General features: G+C 44.8%; 3 protein-coding genes across 7 annotated transcripts; 2 read left to right on the top strand and 1 right to left on the bottom strand.

Annotated features, from left to right (window-relative positions):
* The first annotated feature begins 2,160 nt into the window (after positions 1 to 2,160).
* Positions 2,161 to 4,759, top strand: si:ch211-222l21.1 (prothymosin alpha). The gene is made up of 5 exons (XM_057029701.1): positions 2,161 to 2,405; positions 3,002 to 3,076; positions 3,440 to 3,503; positions 3,675 to 3,748; positions 3,863 to 4,759. Exons 1-5 carry the CDS (start codon positions 2,355 to 2,357, stop codon positions 3,926 to 3,928), a joined length of 330 nt encoding a protein of 109 aa, XP_056885681.1. The 5' UTR covers positions 2,161 to 2,354; the 3' UTR covers positions 3,929 to 4,759.
* Positions 4,591 to 11,495, bottom strand: slc45a1 (solute carrier family 45 member 1). Of its 5 annotated transcripts, XM_057029662.1 has the most exons (10): positions 11,268 to 11,492; positions 10,297 to 10,738; positions 10,109 to 10,201; positions 9,749 to 9,973; positions 8,712 to 9,610; positions 8,481 to 8,634; positions 8,217 to 8,393; positions 7,788 to 7,993; positions 6,693 to 6,918; positions 4,591 to 5,774 (listed from the first exon to the last, which is right to left on the bottom strand). In XM_057029662.1, the coding sequence occupies exons 2-10, from the start codon at positions 10,715 to 10,717 to the stop codon at positions 5,749 to 5,751; spliced, it is 2,427 nt and encodes an 808-aa protein (XP_056885642.1). In that variant the 5' UTR covers positions 10,718 to 10,738; positions 11,268 to 11,492; the 3' UTR covers positions 4,591 to 5,748. The 5 variants fall into 5 exon arrangements, with proteins under 5 accessions (XP_056885642.1, XP_056885643.1, XP_056885640.1 ...); XM_057029663.1 differs by lacking the exon at positions 7,788 to 7,993 and having other exon boundaries at positions 11,268 to 11,494; XM_057029660.1 differs by lacking the exon at positions 4,591 to 5,774 and having other exon boundaries at positions 6,270 to 6,918; positions 10,297 to 10,735; positions 11,268 to 11,495.
* A 957-nt stretch (positions 11,496 to 12,452) lies between these two features.
* Positions 12,453 to 16,085, top strand: prxl2b (peroxiredoxin like 2B). Its single transcript, XM_057029699.1, has 7 exons — positions 12,453 to 12,631; positions 12,891 to 13,095; positions 13,292 to 13,343; positions 13,548 to 13,611; positions 13,707 to 13,782; positions 14,493 to 14,611; positions 15,829 to 16,085. Exons 1-7 carry the CDS (start codon positions 12,572 to 12,574, stop codon positions 15,853 to 15,855), a joined length of 603 nt encoding a protein of 200 aa, XP_056885679.1. The 5' UTR covers positions 12,453 to 12,571; the 3' UTR covers positions 15,856 to 16,085.
* The last annotated feature ends 80 nt before the right edge of the window (positions 16,086 to 16,165 follow it).

Consider the following 16,165-nt stretch of genomic DNA (forward strand, 5'->3'; position numbering starts at 1 on the left):
CCCCACATGGCACCCCCACCAAGACATTCCTCAAGTCAGGTCAGCCCTTTTGTCATCAAGAAATTAAGGTACAATGAAGGTGCTTTATACTTTTATATGTTAAGAAGAACACTGAATATTGGAATATATTTAAAGCAATATTTCCTCTGGCAAGAGGAGTTTTTTCAAAAAGGTCATTATCAACACAGTGAGGCTTTTTTTTTTATACATTATGCACTCTGTGGTCTAATAAATCTGAATGGCATTTTAAAAAAAGGATTTTCCAGTTTCTGCTTACGGAAAGTGGGATGAACAGTTCTGTTGTTTGGCAAATAAGAGGTTTGTAATAATCCCTACGCAAACTGCACATATTTCATGGCTTATCCTTGATGACCGAACATTTTGAAACATTTATTTCCCTAGTTCTCAGGTGCAGAATGAACAAGCTGGTCATTGACAGCTCGTCTTATTCTATACATTAATATGTCGGGATAAACATTTGAGGTGGGCAAAGAAGGGGGAAAGAAATGATCTCACAAAGCCTTTGTGATTGCTCCCATTTTCCAGTTACAGAAAGGTAGTGAGTAATGCATCCTAAGTCTGCTCCACTGAGGTTTCTATGCACTTTTAGGCCTTTTGCGATCTCAGTGCGGTCTTAAATAAAAGGCAAAGATGCTAAAATGACGTGTTTGGTTGAAATTTAGTACAGCCTTTTAGTTGCCCTTGCCTTAATTAAAAATCCTGGCTAAAATGCACTGCTATTACATTTTGTTGATGATGCATTTAACTCCTTTTCCCCCATTCTGGTGTTTGAAGACAATAAATCACAAAGTTGTTGGCACATGGGCCTTTGATTTGCGCTCTAATTCCAGTTTTCACAAGAGTACTTGAGATGAATGGCTCTAGAAGGGGCTTCTATGCAGCTGCCATAACTGAGGCAGTAAAGGATTTGTCCCAGGATGTCCTAAAATTAGAAAGGAAAAAAGACTTGACAAGATATCATCCTACTGTCCCTGCTTTGAAATGTGGGTAACCCAGTTAGACTGTTGTGTGACAAAACAACAGTTAAACTTGTCAGTGAATGCTGCTCCTGGGCAGAAATGAGAAAAAAGGTGGAGCAAAAAAAAGCCATTAAAGGCATTCTAATGTTTGATATTGGTAGAAAATAACTGTAGTCACAAGTCAGATTTGACTGAAAAATGACCCTGTGCAGTTTTACAGCGTGTAGGATCCACAAAGTCATATTTTACTACTTCCTCTGTTTTAACAGTTGAATGAGAGTCAGCCATTATCAGATTACTTCTTTTTTTTTAAACAAAGAGCTGACATTTTGAGATAACAAGCACGGGTGCGTTGACAAGAGCACAACATTTTTAACCAGAAGATGGATTTTTTTTTTTTTAGAGTAAAATCTCCTTGGAAAAAAAATAACACATAATTTATAGTGTAAGTCCATGGTGGGCCCATACATAATCAGACATTGTCCCTTAAACCAAAGCCATATAGTTACACTGCATTTACAGCACCACAATTATAAAATTTCATTTGTATATCAGATTATATATATTAACATGAATTCCTAATTCACAAAATTGTTGCAGAATGTGCATTTTAATTTCTGATTACAATGTAGTGCTTCATTGCCATGACGTTTGTGTGTGAAAGTTTAAATGTGGCTATTACTGGTCTGCATCCGTTGGCCGGGACTGCGAATAGTGAAAGTTAAAGCACAGTTAAAGCAGGAACACGTCTCATTACCGGTGTTAAATATAGAAAGGGGGAGTGGTCGTATGGCTTTCACGCCGTCACAATCTTCCCGCATGTAATTTGAAACCCCATCATGTAGGTTGTAGGGTATAAGACAAAAGATGCCGCTCGTGTGTCAATGTGCATAAACTTTTACCATCAGTTCTACCTAAGCCTAATAAATTCATCTATCCGTATTTTCCAGTCGGTTGTTATTGTTCCAGCAGACCACAGACCTTTAGAAGATTGATAAAAGTATACTTAAACATCCTGCTTGATCGGTTGGAGAAGAAAGAACTCGCCGTTGAGCGGCGCTTTAAAACAATTGGCCAATCAGCGACGCCATAGGTAGGAGGCGGGACGTTATGCTAAGATTGGCGAGGTGCTCGACCAATAGAATACGGCTACGGTCGGAACGGGCCAATCAGGAGCGAGATGGGCTCTCGGCATCCTACGAGGGTGAATTTTCAACGAGCTCGAGAGAAAAGCGGAGACGGCGAGGCACCATTTCTCTCTCAGCGTCTCAGGGTTGACCACACGGAGGCGAAGAGCCAAGATATTTAAAAAAAGACAACAAACTCTTTCTTGACCAGGGTTACCTTTATCTACATTAATTCACCAAATCAACCATGGCCGACACAGCTGTTGACACGACCGCTGCCGCAGAGGTTACAGCCAAGGTGGGTTTCATTCAAGGCTTTTTTAAAAAAATAAATGACTGTGTTAAAATGTTGTGAGAAGTCTTAAAGTCCCCTTTATTCTTTGTAATGAGAACAGGCTTTTGCGACTCCATTTGTTTTTCCCCTTTTTGCGGTCGTGTTACCGTCAGCGCCACTTAGTGCAAGTTAAAGCGGTAATTGAGGGGGGGGGGGGTATTGCCTAAAGGGCTTTTATCGTGAAATGCACCTCGCCGTCGACCGATATTCTTCGGAAATGATTTAAATGCAACATCTAGCGCCGGCAGTTCATTTTCTCGTCTGGAAACTTCGTCGAACGAGTTGTGGTTGGCGAGAAATGTCCTCTTGAGCAGACAAAGGTAGAGCCGTTCCAGCTGGTGAGAGCGGAGCCGCTGCTGTGGGCGGGAAGCCCGAGTAACGCTCACGTTACATCACAAGCCTGGCTAAAAGTCTTCCCGATAGTAGTTGCTCGTTGTTGTTGTTTTTTTGGCGTTTATGACTCGCAGTGAATTTATCGCCCCTTAAATCAACCTCGCGCGGCGTTGTTTGCACTTCCAAACTAATGGCTTTGCCGATTCTCGCATGCTTTTATTTTGTAGGAGCTGAAAGAGAAGAAAGAAGTAGAAGTGGAGAAAGAGGAGACCGACAAGGGGGAAGCACCTGCTAATGGCACCGTGAGTTGAAGGGAACCAGCCTCATGGCCTTTTGTCTTAGCCCTCATCATGCAGGTGTCACTGCTGCCCCCCTCCCCTTCAGCTGCTCTGCACGCAGCGCTTTGTTTGGGTCCTGAAACGGCACAGATGTTAGTTAGCATGTCTCCTCCACCGGTGTCTTCAGTATGGCGTGGAGGCCAATCCTCCAGGGAGTGACGTGAGCAAGGCCCTTTTCCCTCAAGTATTAATTTAGCGAAGCACCTGTTAGTCTCCAGTTACGTCCAATTGGTGACTAATTACTTATCAGTTTCCTGGTTTTGCAGCAAAGTCCTAACAAACACTGTGGACGTGCAGTTGGACTGATGTTTCTTTCTTGTGTTGCAGAACGGTGCTGAGCACAGCGATAAAGTGGAAGAACCAGCAGAGGAGAAACACGAAAATGGAGACGGTGTGTTGATAAATGTTCAAAAAGTTTTATTAATTGGTTAATTGTGTCTCCTCTGGTTGGTCATGTCCATCACTTCCACGGCCCTGGTTTTATATATATTTATATATATATATTGATTCCTTTTGAGTCGTTGGGATGGACTTTCTGAAAATGACACATTTTGCTTTACAGGAACTGCAGAGGAGGAGCCCCCTGCTGAGGAGACTGATGCACAGCCTGTGAAGCGTGCAGCTGAAGAGGAGGAGGTGGGTTGACACCAAGCATAGAAATCCAGTTTTTAATCCTTTCTTTTTTACGTGGTGACTCATTAAGAGTGCTTTGATCCCTGCTAATACATGAATATTTTTTCTTCTTATTAGGAGAAAGCAGAGACAAAAAAGCAGAAGACGGAGGAAAATGGAGATTCGAAAGAGGCAGAAGTGTAGGCCTAAGGCCTCCCCCGTCACCTTTCGCAGCACTGTCTTACCAGCCTGGTCAACATTGTGCCGTAGAGCTTGTGCTTTCTGTAATTTTGCTAAATAGTCCTTTTGGTTTACTCCCATGTTTTCACATTGCACTGGAGTCTTTCAAGAAAGTGGCCATGCATCCTTTTTTTATGGAATGTTATTTATTGGTCTTTAAAATGAGCTTTTTTTTACTTGTAATAGTAGGGCCACATCATGAGATCAGTTCATTTCATTTCACATGTTTTTATATTGGTATGTTAAAAGCACAATCTTTATTATACCGGTGCTGACCAGACAGTTCGTTCATACAGGCAGCTGCTCACCCCTCCAAGGCTCATGTTGACCTCTCAGATTCACTTAAAGGACCAAAGATAAGTTTTAAGCAGGGGGTAATAGACAGTTAGCATTACTAGTTGAGGCGTAATATTTTATGTTGAGCTGCTACTTAATCTCTGGCTTGGCTGCCCTCTTAACATAACAGATGGTGCAAATGAATAAAAGGGGCGATGTCCTGTGCCTATGTGATAAGAATACTTGATCTTGTTTAAATGGCGACAGGATTTTCTGATGTTAATTAACCCCTCTTAAATCTTAATGCTTTGGTCATTTGTTCTGTATGCATTCCACGCAAGTTTGTACCATTTATACTTGTTTTTTTTTTGGGTTATGATTTCAGCGAGTTTTATGTTATGGCTGGGTGGCCCAGTTTTGCGTCCAAGACTGCCTTTTTCCAGAACCAGAATGACATTCGGTTACTTCAGCCACTGCTTTGTATATTCTGAATAACAAATAAATTGTCTTTTTACTTAAGTATTGATTGGTTGTGAGGTACCTGCTTTTTATTAATTACTGCTGCCCAGAGTTGGGATTTTGCAGCAGATGATGTCACTTGACCCAGTTTGTTCAACATGGAAAATGGCTGTCTTAGATTCAGGATGGAACAGGCATAATCTCAGTCGGTAATGGAAAAGGGGACGCACAATGGACAACAGACTTGTTCCCTGGCTCCCCCAAGTGGTGTACTTAAGACACTACGGATCGATATTCAGAAACCCACTTAGTAATTTGAGACCAGTTGTGTTCAGAGGGGAGAACACTGATGCAGGAGTCAAAGTGATCAGTTTTAAACCAGCCCTTCATAAAACAAGCATTGCTGATAATGTCCCAAGAGCTATGGGGGCCATAGATCGAAAAAACCCACCTAGCCAAGCTGCGACAGCATGATCCATACAGATAATGTTTCCTCGGAAACAAGTGTGGCGTATGTGCAGCCAGCCCAGGAGCCTAACATGTTAGGTGATGACATTCTGCTGGGGAAGCACCTTTTATCTACACCAGAACTGGATCTGGTGTGTCCACCAATCAGGGGAAACTCCCGAAACTATTTCCACAACATAAACTCTATGAAAAGTTTGAAACACCCTGAAATCAGGCTTTCTGCCTGTTGTGAACGAATGAAGCAATTTATGATGGTACAACGTGGGGTGGGGGCGGTGATATTGCTTCTTGTGGATGAACGCAGGACCGCGCGTCCCGCGTTAGCCTATGAGTCTGGCTAACATGCTCGATCAACACAAAACTGAGTTGATGGGCTGAGCGCAGTGAAACTGAAGCCTAAACAGCTGAAGCATGCACGCTACTGATGGTGGTAAGCACAAGCTGCTGGCTCTGTGACACCCCCCCACCCCGAGTCCTTTCATCCACTGTTCGTCCGCTGTTGGGTTTACCCACAGTTCACGTGAGTCTTCTCCCCTGTTTGCAGTTCTTCTGTTTTGCTGGGTTCCCAACCGAATGCTGATTCACACCCCAGTTTCAACGTCTCTTCCTGATGATGACAAGAATGACCGTCATTACAAAAGTCATGGCCTGGGTGACAGCTCACGCCTTCCCATGGCCTAGTGGGGCCCCAGAATGAGTTTGCCAGCGGTACACGTCAGGTTTTTCTTTTAAAGCGTGCGTCCTGTAGCTGTTAGCCGTGGCTGGTTTGTGTGTCCAAAAATTAGATGGTACGTAAACGTGGGCTTTATTTAGACTGTCGGCTCGGTGTCTCATTATTAAGGCCTTCAAGGATGCATCTGTTTTAAGACTTTGTCTGTCGTGTGTGAATACTAAACACGTGTTTATGTGTCTATCAAAACAACAATGTTGTAATATCAATATGATAATGCAGGGAGGCAGCTTTTCCTGGCCAAAGAAGGGAAACAAGCTTGGAGGGAGTAGCTCATGCAGACAACACACAACTGATAAGGGGAGGAAAGGGGGGCGGGGTTTAGCTGGATCTAAGAGACTGACCTTTGTCGTGGAAACAATAACAGACAAATGAGAATTAGAGTATATTAAACAGACGCACAAATTTGTCACACTGCAGTCACAACAGATTTGAGTTTGCAAAGTTTAGAAAAGAGATTCAGGGTACACGCAGTAAAAAGACACAATTCAAGTATAAAGACGCCCGTGTCTGTCTGTCTGTCTGTCTGTCTGTCTGTCTGTCTGTCTGTCTGTCGTCTGTCTGTCTGTCTGTCTGTCTGTCTGTCTGTCTGTCTGTGTGTGAGTGAGAAAAACAGTGCTGATCTGTGGAAAACTATTTACACTCATGCTGTTCGGTGTGTCAACATTCAGATATGCGGTGTGTGTGTGTGTGTACGTGTGTGTGTGTGTGTGAGGTATTGTGAAAAAAGGTAGGGTGTTTTTTTTTTCTAAATGTGCACCAATAGTGGCTGGGTCTCGCTTTCAGGGTGCTCACCCTCAGCGGGGGGCAGCTGGTACACCACACAGAGAGACGAGTACAGGCAGCCCACGAATGACATCAGGCTGGAGAAGTACATCACTCCCTGGGCCCCACCCACCAGTGACGTCAGAGGACCCATCGCCACGGAGACCAGGATCTGAGCCAGGAAGTACTGGCAGCTGAGCAGGGAGATGTCCACCCCCATCCCTCGTCTGGTCCCTTCCTCCGAGGAGCCACAAAACTGGGGAACAAATAGTTTAATTTTAGTGTAACCAATGCAGGGCAGAAGTCAGTGAGCTGGAGGGAAAGCTCACTGACTCAGACATTTGTTCTGTCCCTTTTCCAACAATATTTCCAGGAACTTTTATTACCAGGAATTTATATACCTGTGTAAATTTTTAAAATCTTTTTAGACTCTATTGAGAAGTTTGAATGTGTCCGTATTTAAATTTCAAATACTCAACCCCAAGTCTGAATGTCATGCTACAAACAATAATTAGACCTATTTCTTCTTGTATAAAAGGGAAAAACAGCTGGCCAAGGAGGGAAGATATTCTGGAAATTAGTACAACACATCATGTCATATAAAGACATGTGAATGGGCAGCGCAAAAATGAGGACGAGCATGTGTAAAGGCTGCTGCAGCGGGAAGACTCGAAGAGGACTTCGCAGGGGTTTTGCACTTGTGCTAGTTCTGAAGCCTGAAATGTCCCAGAACAAACTTTGTTCTTGTTCTCGCAACCTCGGGATAATGAAGAACTTGGTAGAAGCATTCCTACAATGATTCCTCAACAATGATACGTCACTGTCAGTCAGTCTCAAGCGTTTAGGAGTCTTGTCCTTCTGTCGGACTGCGTGTTCGGTCCATCAAACAGTTATCCTCTGTTTGCAGTCTCCCATCGGACTGAATCCATGGGAATGCAGCACTATTGGGAAAATGTGGACCTACTTTTAGAGCTCCCCCACAGCATCCACTGAGAGAATGTTATTTTTAGCTTCTTTGCACTCGGCGGTGCAGCGTGGGAGCTCATGGTGGCTACACGTGTACTATACATAAAAACAGGAAGCTTTAAGACGAAGTTAAACGAAGTGACATTTGCAGAGGCTCACCTGTGGGCTCTGGTAGTATTCACACAGCAGAGAGTAAGGCAGAGTGCATAGAGAGGAGAAAAGCACCCCGTAGGTGACGCACAGAGACAGAACCACATAGATGTTGGTGGAGAGCGTGGTCAGGCCCGTGCCTAAGCCAAACGCAAGGTAAGCAAAGAAATAGAGCGTGCGGAGAGAGAAACGCTCCTCCAGTTTCTCTAGTATGGCTGGAAAAAGAGAAGAAAGCCAGAGAAAGAGAAGAAAGCCAGAGAAAGAGAAGAAACTTTGAGAACACATGGAGTGTACGGATCAGGCACCTGGATAGTACCCGTTTTTTAAAATGAATGTGTTCCTACATTTCTAAATAACGACAGGTTAGAAGGTGCATGATGCTTTCATTATTCCACAAATTCCTTGAAGCGACAGCTGCCTGGCCTGGGAGCAGCTTACCTGAGTAGAAAGCAGCACTGAATGCATAGATGCACATGCCCCAGCATCCCATGCTGACGCCGGCGTTGTATCGTTGGTAAGCCTCTGAGTCGTGGGGCGCCTTTGGGTCTCCTTCGTACACGACCTCCCCCATGAAATCCGTGTAGAAAAGCAGCATTCCTTCAAAGGATAACCATCCTTGGAGAAGAAGCACAGAGAGCGAGCGTTAAATTCAGAGCGGGGCGGTGCTGTGTGCTGTAGTGTGAGGCTGGAGATTAGTCTCACCCAAAAAATGATTAGTGCATAAACTCCGCAGGGAGGGGGGCATCTTGTAGATGGCTATACACAGCAGCTTCATCGACATTTGGGATTCTACAGTCTCCACATTCTCGCTCAGATCGCTCTCATAGCGCACCCCATTCAGCAAGATATTTGCGACCTTTATCAGAGGGGAAAAAAGCATTTTGTTAAAACAACACCGGGAAACAAGCCAAGAAGCCTTTTAGTATATCTGACCTGCTGACTGAAGGTCACTGTTCTCCTCCTTCCATTCTCCAGCCCAACCACCTGGGCCGACACAGGCTCTTCCATGAGTGCAAGACTTTGGGGTCGCTTCAGGATCCCAGCGGAAGAACCCTGGTGCGACCCAGTACCAGGCTGAGCCCCAGCAGTGGCCCTAGGTGCTCCATGAGACTGAGTGTCACTCTGCTGGGGCTGTGGTGCTTCAACATCCTGAGATTCTCCAGCAGGACGACACGCCACCTCACCCTGAGTCTGTTCGAAATGATGGCTTGAACTTCCCCCGGTGGACTCGTCCAGGAAAAGGGAGTCTGCTGGAGGCAGGGGAACTGTGTTGGCCTGTGAGGCTAATGCCTGTGGCGTCTGCCCCCCTATGTAGCAGTTTATCAGCACACTGTCTATGTAGGAGGTCCCTAATGAGGAGGCGAACTCATTGATGCCAGTGAGCGAGCTGTCCCTGCTAATAAAGCTGCCATATTTGGGAGTGAGGGGGCTCAGAGGCGATATGGGGCTCGTAAGGCCGGCACAGAGGCGTGCATTAGCACTGCAGGAGTGTGCCAGAAGGTCCGAATTACACCCTTGAGACTTTGCAGAGAAACTGTAGTTGTAATCCTCGTCTGCTGCATCGGGTCCAGCGGCCGAGCCCTGGGCCACCGGGGGCGAGGGAGGAAGGGGAAGGCTGGGACTTTTTAGAAGGTTTTTGCTGCAGTTCTTGTTTGACTGGCTCTTTGGTAGGGGTCGTTCAGGTATACTCATCAGAGTCATGGTTGTGGTGATCACCAGCGTGATGCTTGTGAACACGTAGATCACTCTCAGCTGACCTCCCATCGACTTCCCGAAATGAGTCTGATCCCAGTTGATGCCACCGACAACGTAGCCGAACCCACCCCCAAGCCCTGCGGAGCAAGATTATAAAGCCATTAATTGATCGTTGTCAATAATGGATCCATCCTTTTTCTGCTATGTTACTCAACAGCTGTTGGCTGTACTCTGCTACAACAAAGTAACCCTTGATTATTCAAGATGAATCTTGCCTGCCAGTAGCGCGTGGATGTTCAGTCCCCGGTCCTGGTCCTCTGGGCTGCACACATCCATCATGTACGCGTGGCTCGGATTGTCAGCTGAGTCAGCGCTGAAGTCCATCAGAACCACCCCGCACACAGTCAGGACAATCCCCCACTTGTGATTTGATGCCGTGTCAGCCAGAACACCCCCGATGTCTCGTCCATTCAGCACCAAAGACAGACCGAGCAAAGCCCCTGTGAAGAAGCAGAGAAGAAGAATGTGAATACTGTCATGTCGTGAACAGAGTTCAACAAAACTGATAGAAGGCTGCAGCTTTGGAGTTAATACAACTTAAATAATTCCCATATCTCAGCCATCTAATTTCTCACCTAAAGCCAAAACGAAAATAAAAGGTCGCCTTCGTCCGAACCGGGATGTGCAGCGATCACTCCATGCTCCGATGAGCGGCTGAACCAGGAATCCTTCAAAGCCAAAGACAGAAAGGTGCTGCTCATGATGGTTCATGACATATGCCCGACCACGGTTCATGACAACACTGCTGGTTAGCAACACTTACCCAGGATGGGACTGATGAACCAGACCAAGCTGTAGAACTGGTCGGGCAGACCCATCTGTAGAAGCACGGGGGTCACATATGCTGTTTCCATGGCATAGCTGAATTCAATACCAAACAAGATGCAGCCATTGAAGAGCAGCTCTTGAAAAGTCCGCCTCGGGGGGAGCTCACTGAAGTCGAGCTGGTCCAGGGGGCATGGTGTGTTGGGGGGTGGCGGCGGCGAAGGTCGTATCAACTTCTGACGCTTAGGCTGCCTTTGGAAGTTGTTGGCACGGTGACTGATGTGCCGGGTGGTGGAAGTCGGAAAGCTGGCAGTTTTGGGGAGCGAGCTCCTCCACAGACCCTCCTGTGCTGAGGATGTCCTCCTTCCAGGACTAGACAAAAGGGGGTCACTGGGGGTGCCCATTCCTGGAGATGACATCTCTCAAGCAAGCTTACACTGCTGAGAATGTGAAAATGAGTTAGCATTTGATGGATTTTCTATTAGAGGTCATTCAATTTCACATCACTCTGTCTCAAAGGGGTGGCAATCTTTTCCGGTGAGGTGTTACCAAGAGGACACTGCAGTCATCAGCTGACAGCAACAACAGTACCGCAACGATGGGCAAGACGCACTGCAACCAATGCGCATGTTAGTGATGTGCGCAAAGCCCATGTGCTCGGCGTGGTTGCTGCGCGGCAGAGCGCACTGCTGCACGATGACTGTTTCCATTTAAATTTTTCATGGAGAGCAAAACGGACACAATGGAGGCGCCGAGGGTTGACATTTCAAAAGGCCGGTTCGGCTACACGAATTATCTAAAACGAACGTGGGACCAACACAGACGCATTTCACGCTGACGTTCGATTCTTGTCCACATGGTTAAATGATCAGCAATAGTTCCTTCGATTCTGACAGATGGGTTATAAAGCAGGGATCACATATTAGATTCAACTGTGGGGAAAATGCGTAATTCAAAGACGGTAATTACCTGCGCGGGGGGCGCTCTTCATGTCTACTGCGGCATATTGAGGAGACAAGCCATCGTTCTTAATCAAACACGGCTACGGGGAGTCACCTATGCTTATTCTGCTTTCCATTTCGTGCAGTCACCACGTCCTCTTAAGCATCCCTTCTTCCCTCTCCCTCTCCTCTACCCCCATTGCCTCTTCCTCCCGGTCCTTCCCGTGACGTCACGCCCCTCCCTGCATCAGCGTCGCAACTGAGAAATGGACAAATGCATCACCGGCTCGTCTGTCCGCACACAACCTGCGTGCCATACATCAAGACACCACTCATAAAATACACGGAAACATCTGCACGATATGCGGGTTTTAATTTGCAAACAGATTTTGAATCGAACACATTAAACGGATCCTCTTGACCTTATGACATTATTGCAATTCTTTCTTTCTTTTAAAATAAGGTGTATTATGGCATTATCAGGTACATATTTATGATCAGTTGTGATCGCCTAACAACAGTTGGAAACGCCTAACAAGTTGCTTTCTTCTTATTATTCTATCATTTCTGTAGTTCTTCTTGTCTTCACCATTTTAACTCACTTAGCTATACAGGTTGGTTAAATGTAAGCTATATTTACTGTATTTTACAGTTGATTAGCTAGTTATTATTGTTTAGCTCCTGCAGTAATCCAAACATATTACAAAGGAAGTGCAATACAACCTCAAAAACGACTACAAATAGGGCAAATAAAAGGTACATGAAATAATACTGTGTTTGACTGTGTTTCGTACGAGTGGTTGCCAAACAGGTTATGAGACCTCTGGCCCGAGAGCCACGAGTAGTTAATGGACAACAAAGGTAACAATGAGAAAAGGCGAGGAAGTGCAAACAAGCAATAAATGCCTCCTTTACCTTTACCTTTTACCTTTGAGCTCACCTGGAACATCTTACACAACTGACATTTCCTTTATTGTTTTATTTTTTTTTTTTTACAGATTTAATTGCACTTCACTGTCCTGTTGTGGCTTTCATTTTCTATCTGGAGAAATGAACTATCAGAGCAGAAAAATATTCAGTTTATTAAAGGAAGATGGGCTAATTCGCATAGTTGTAATGCGGAAACCACTCAGGGGAAGCCCCGCCTCTTTGTATATTACCTCCACTGCGATTGGGTGTTCTAGCCCTAGCCGAATCTGATTGGATGAAACCACTTAGTGGGCGTATCAGGATGTCACTGTTTTGTAACTGCTTTGCGGGAGTTACAATGTTTTTCATAGTGTAGTACAAATTCCACAGACCTTCACCTTCTCTTTACCGTTCCGTTCGAAGATGGCGAATATCGACCTCGCAGCCGTTGGAAAGAATTCTCTAAAGAGTGAAACTGGAGAGGTGAGAACAGCTGTGTGACTGTTGAGCCCAGAGAGTTAAAGGTGTGTCCTTCATATTTAAACACATAATGTTGGCTTTCTGTGTTCGGGTACATCTTCTCTCCGCTGGGATTTGTGTTAAACCTGTCATTACGCAACACCATTACTTTTAATGATGCCGTTGCTTTAATGCGGCGCCTCCAGGGTGGCGTAATGAAGATCTGAAGGGAATAGATCTGAAGCGAGCTCTTCTGTTGATAACAGCCCTTTCTGTGTTCCAGACCGTGGAGCTCCAGTCTCTGTGGAAGGACCAGCCCGTGGTTCTCTTCTTCCTGCGTAGGTTTGGCTGTCAGATCTGCCGGTGGATAGCTGCAGAAATCAGCAAACTCGAACCGGACCTGAGAGCCAGCGGGGTCGCCCTGGTGGGCATCGGGCCTGAAGAGTTCGGGCTCAAAGAGTTCAAGGATGGAGGGTTTTTCAAAGGAAGTAAGTGGATGACAAGGACTTGGCTAAAGACCAAGCGCCTGTCATTAAAATGCAATTTAATAACACTTGTCATAGTAATCATTCCTCACATTTATGAATTAAATATTGATTCACTCATACTGAACGTGCAGGGATTCCTTACTTAGGCCATTGCTTTCAAACAACAGAAAAGATCATTGGTAATATTTTGTTTCAGCCATTTATGTCGATGAAAAAAAGAAAACCTACAAAGATTTGGGCTTCAAAAGGTAAATAATATATGTGATGCAAATGAAAAAGCTTTGTTTTTTTAAAAACAAAAAGTTCTATAATTTATTTTCAATGACTGATCTTGATTTGACTCAACAGAAAGATGCACAATTAGATGCAAATTTATGATCATTATTTGTTCTTAAAATACAAAGTATCACTTTTAATTTTGCTTAACTATTGCCTGCTGTCATCTCCCAAAGATACACAGCTATAAGTGTTGTCCCTGCTGCCATGGGGAAGAAAGTACGTGATGTTGCTGCAAAGGTAAACAGCACCGTTTTACCACATGAATCTGCAGGTGGGCCGAGGGCCAGACCGACTCGGTTACATCTGATGTCTTTTTACTCTCTGTTCTGTAGGCCAAAGCTGATGGCGTCGAGGGAAATTTCTCTGGTGACCTGTTGCAGAGTGGAGGCATGCTAATTGTGGCCAAAGGTATGAACCGTTTTCACACCAGACGTGCTGTGCATCACCACAAGGGGGCGCACTTTGTAGTTTGTTTTGCATGTCTGTGTGGCATTACGATGTTGTCCAAACGTTCATTACCATTATTTAAAAAAGAAAATAAATTTCCCTCTAAGACTTAAAAAATAGCTGAGTGGGAGCACTTAGGGTCACGAAGTATTGACAGAATTTCAACACTAAGGTACAAACATCCTCAATATTTAAAAGGAGTGTAGTTCTTGCTCCGCCCTCTAGAGGGAAACGCAGCACCATGTTGGTCCTGAAGTTTATAGCAAACCACCACTTCTTTCGAGAAATTGTTACACACTTCTGCCTTCATGTGATTTGCTGTTGAGGAGTAACAAATATTGTGACAGAGTTTGCATTCAAGGCTGTACCAGACCAGTGTTTTAAGAGATTTTATGGCATCAAAGTGCACCATATGTTTCACATACAGTATCACTGACTATATACACCACTATGTCTTGTATGTATTGGTATTCTCTACTTTTTCTGTGTGAAAGAATCAGCTGATAAACTAAATTAGAGCAACACAGCGTTTAACGGTATATTTTAGAAATTAAGATGAATATTGGGGTGAGTTAGCTTAGACATGTAGATTGAATTATGATCTGAGTTTATATGTATAACTGTTTTTGAAAAAAAAAAAATCATCCTAAACTCATATCACACTGTAAAAGGTGGGGAAAAGGTGCTCCTCCACTTCATCCAGGATTCCCCAGGAGACTACCTTCCTCTGGAAGATATTTCCAACGCTGTTGGGATCTCGGCCACAGCAAAAGCAGGACAAAGACCGGTGGTGAGGCATCCAAATGACATCCCCCATCGACACCCGGCAGTGAAATTGTTCGCACATGACTGAAACAAGACCGTTAGATGTACAGAACTAACACACTGGTTTACATCAGGAGGCAGAGGTGAATTAGTGCCCCCTCTTCAGAGAGAATTTCACACCGGTTAGTTTGTCTCCACACTCTGTCCTTGTCAGTGTCACGGTTCCTCAGAACCCTTGTCTTGAGCGCTGGCGTCACGATGGAGATGCCAACAGAGAGATTATTATTCCTCGTATTATTCCTTGCTTCCTAATGTCACACACTTGGGGATGGCCATGACTCCCGGCGCATGATATTCAGGGCCCCAGCCTCCTGACTGCGCCGCGCCGTGTCCGATTGGGAGATTTCCACCAAGGCTTCCCCATGACCCGTGTGAGTGCAGCGGATGTCATCGCCGCAGCTCTGGAACAGAATAGACCTTGTTTTCTCCCGGGAGTTAAAAGGGCACCGAAATGAGCGTGGGTCACACGCTATCTGATGTTCTTGTGCGGAATAACCGTCGACCCCAAATATGAGCTCATAGGTTTATCGTGATAATGTCAATGATTCCTTTTGTTGGGAATGTCAGAGGGCAGAGAGCTGGTGTGAATGTTGACGAAGGCCCACAAACAAGACTGATTATAAGTCAGACTGAAGCGTTACCCGCTGAAACCTCAGTCCTCAATTCTGACGTTTGAGTGTTCATGTTTTACTCGTGACGACAGAATATGTTTAGCTGTAGAACACCCATTTGGTCCTTCACCCCAGGTAGAGGGTAGCTTGAGCTCGGCTCGTTCACCAGTCCTGGATCCGCTCACACGCTCTTAAGTAGTTTAAGCACAGTGACGTGCATGTTTAAATTATGGGATCAATGCACAAAGCAGAGCGGACCGGGATTTCTACCCCGAACCTTCTTACTGTAGATGCAAAACACTTTGCGAATAGTAAAAGTCAAAAGTTTTTCATTTCTGTCTGAACTCTGTTTAAATGCCGGGTTTGCCCGCTTTCACCACTGGGGGGACCCACTTGGGGACCTGCCGGTCACAGCTCACGGCACGTGTTGTCTGCCTCTTAAAGCAAATGTCGCCATGATGGGTTCATGGAGATGAAACCAAGCATTTAAAAGCCAAATTTGAAGCACTGGAGTTGATTTGAGTTTATTTGAATTCATCCCTGTTGAAGGTCTTGTTCTCCTTTCTTGCAGTGTAACGATGATGTTTGTACACGGTGACGACCTTTGACCCTCATAAACAACCTCCCGCTCGGACACAGGAGTGGAGATTTGAGTGGGAATGTTGAAGCACTGCCTACATTCTTTTTAATTAATGAGTGATATTATAGTATACTCATTATCTTCATTTAAATGATCAGTTTTTGAAGATTTACTATCTGATTTACACATCATTCTGCTCACAGTTTTGTTTGTATGTATTTAACAATAATAAAAGTTTTCATTCTGTACTCTGGTTCCTGAAAGTCATGACAAACTTAATCTGATTGCATGACCTTGGAAATAAATGGAAATGGACTAAATGGAAAGA

The sequence above is a fragment of the Takifugu flavidus genome, chromosome 4, assembly GCF_003711565.1.
Source record: "Takifugu flavidus isolate HTHZ2018 chromosome 4, ASM371156v2, whole genome shotgun sequence".
Taxonomy (NCBI): Eukaryota; Metazoa; Chordata; class Actinopteri; order Tetraodontiformes; family Tetraodontidae; genus Takifugu; species Takifugu flavidus.

What these genes read in the sequence shown, in the direction of transcription:
- si:ch211-222l21.1 (XM_057029701.1), top strand. Translation starts at nt 2,355, where the DNA reads ATGGCCGACACAGCTGTTGACACGACCGCTGCCGCAGAGGTTACAGCC. An exon ending in AAGCACCTGCTAATGGCACC is followed by an intron (nt 3,077 to 3,439) that starts GTGAGTTGAAGG and finishes CTTGTGTTGCAG; the next exon opens with AACGGTGCTGAGCACAGCGA. An exon ending in GAAACACGAAAATGGAGACG is followed by an intron (nt 3,504 to 3,674) that starts GTGTGTTGATAA and finishes TTTGCTTTACAG; the next exon opens with GAACTGCAGAGGAGGAGCCC.
- slc45a1 (XM_057029660.1), bottom strand. Translation starts at nt 10,717, where the DNA reads ATGTCATCTCCAGGAATGGGCACCCCCAGTGACCCCCTTTTGTCTAGT. An exon ending in GTTCATCAGTCCCATCCTGG is followed by an intron (nt 10,202 to 10,296) that starts GTAAGTGTTGCT and finishes TTGGCTTTGAAG; the next exon opens with GATTCCTGGTTCAGCCGCTC. An exon ending in ATGCACTAATCATTTTTTGG is followed by an intron (nt 8,394 to 8,480) that starts GTGAGACTAATC and finishes TTCTTCTCCAAG; the next exon opens with GATGGTTATCCTTTGAAGGA.
- prxl2b (XM_057029699.1), top strand. Translation starts at nt 12,572, where the DNA reads ATGGCGAATATCGACCTCGCAGCCGTTGGAAAGAATTCTCTAAAGAGT. An exon ending in AAAGATTTGGGCTTCAAAAG is followed by an intron (nt 13,344 to 13,547) that starts GTAAATAATATA and finishes CATCTCCCAAAG; the next exon opens with ATACACAGCTATAAGTGTTG. An exon ending in TACGTGATGTTGCTGCAAAG is followed by an intron (nt 13,612 to 13,706) that starts GTAAACAGCACC and finishes TCTGTTCTGTAG; the next exon opens with GCCAAAGCTGATGGCGTCGA.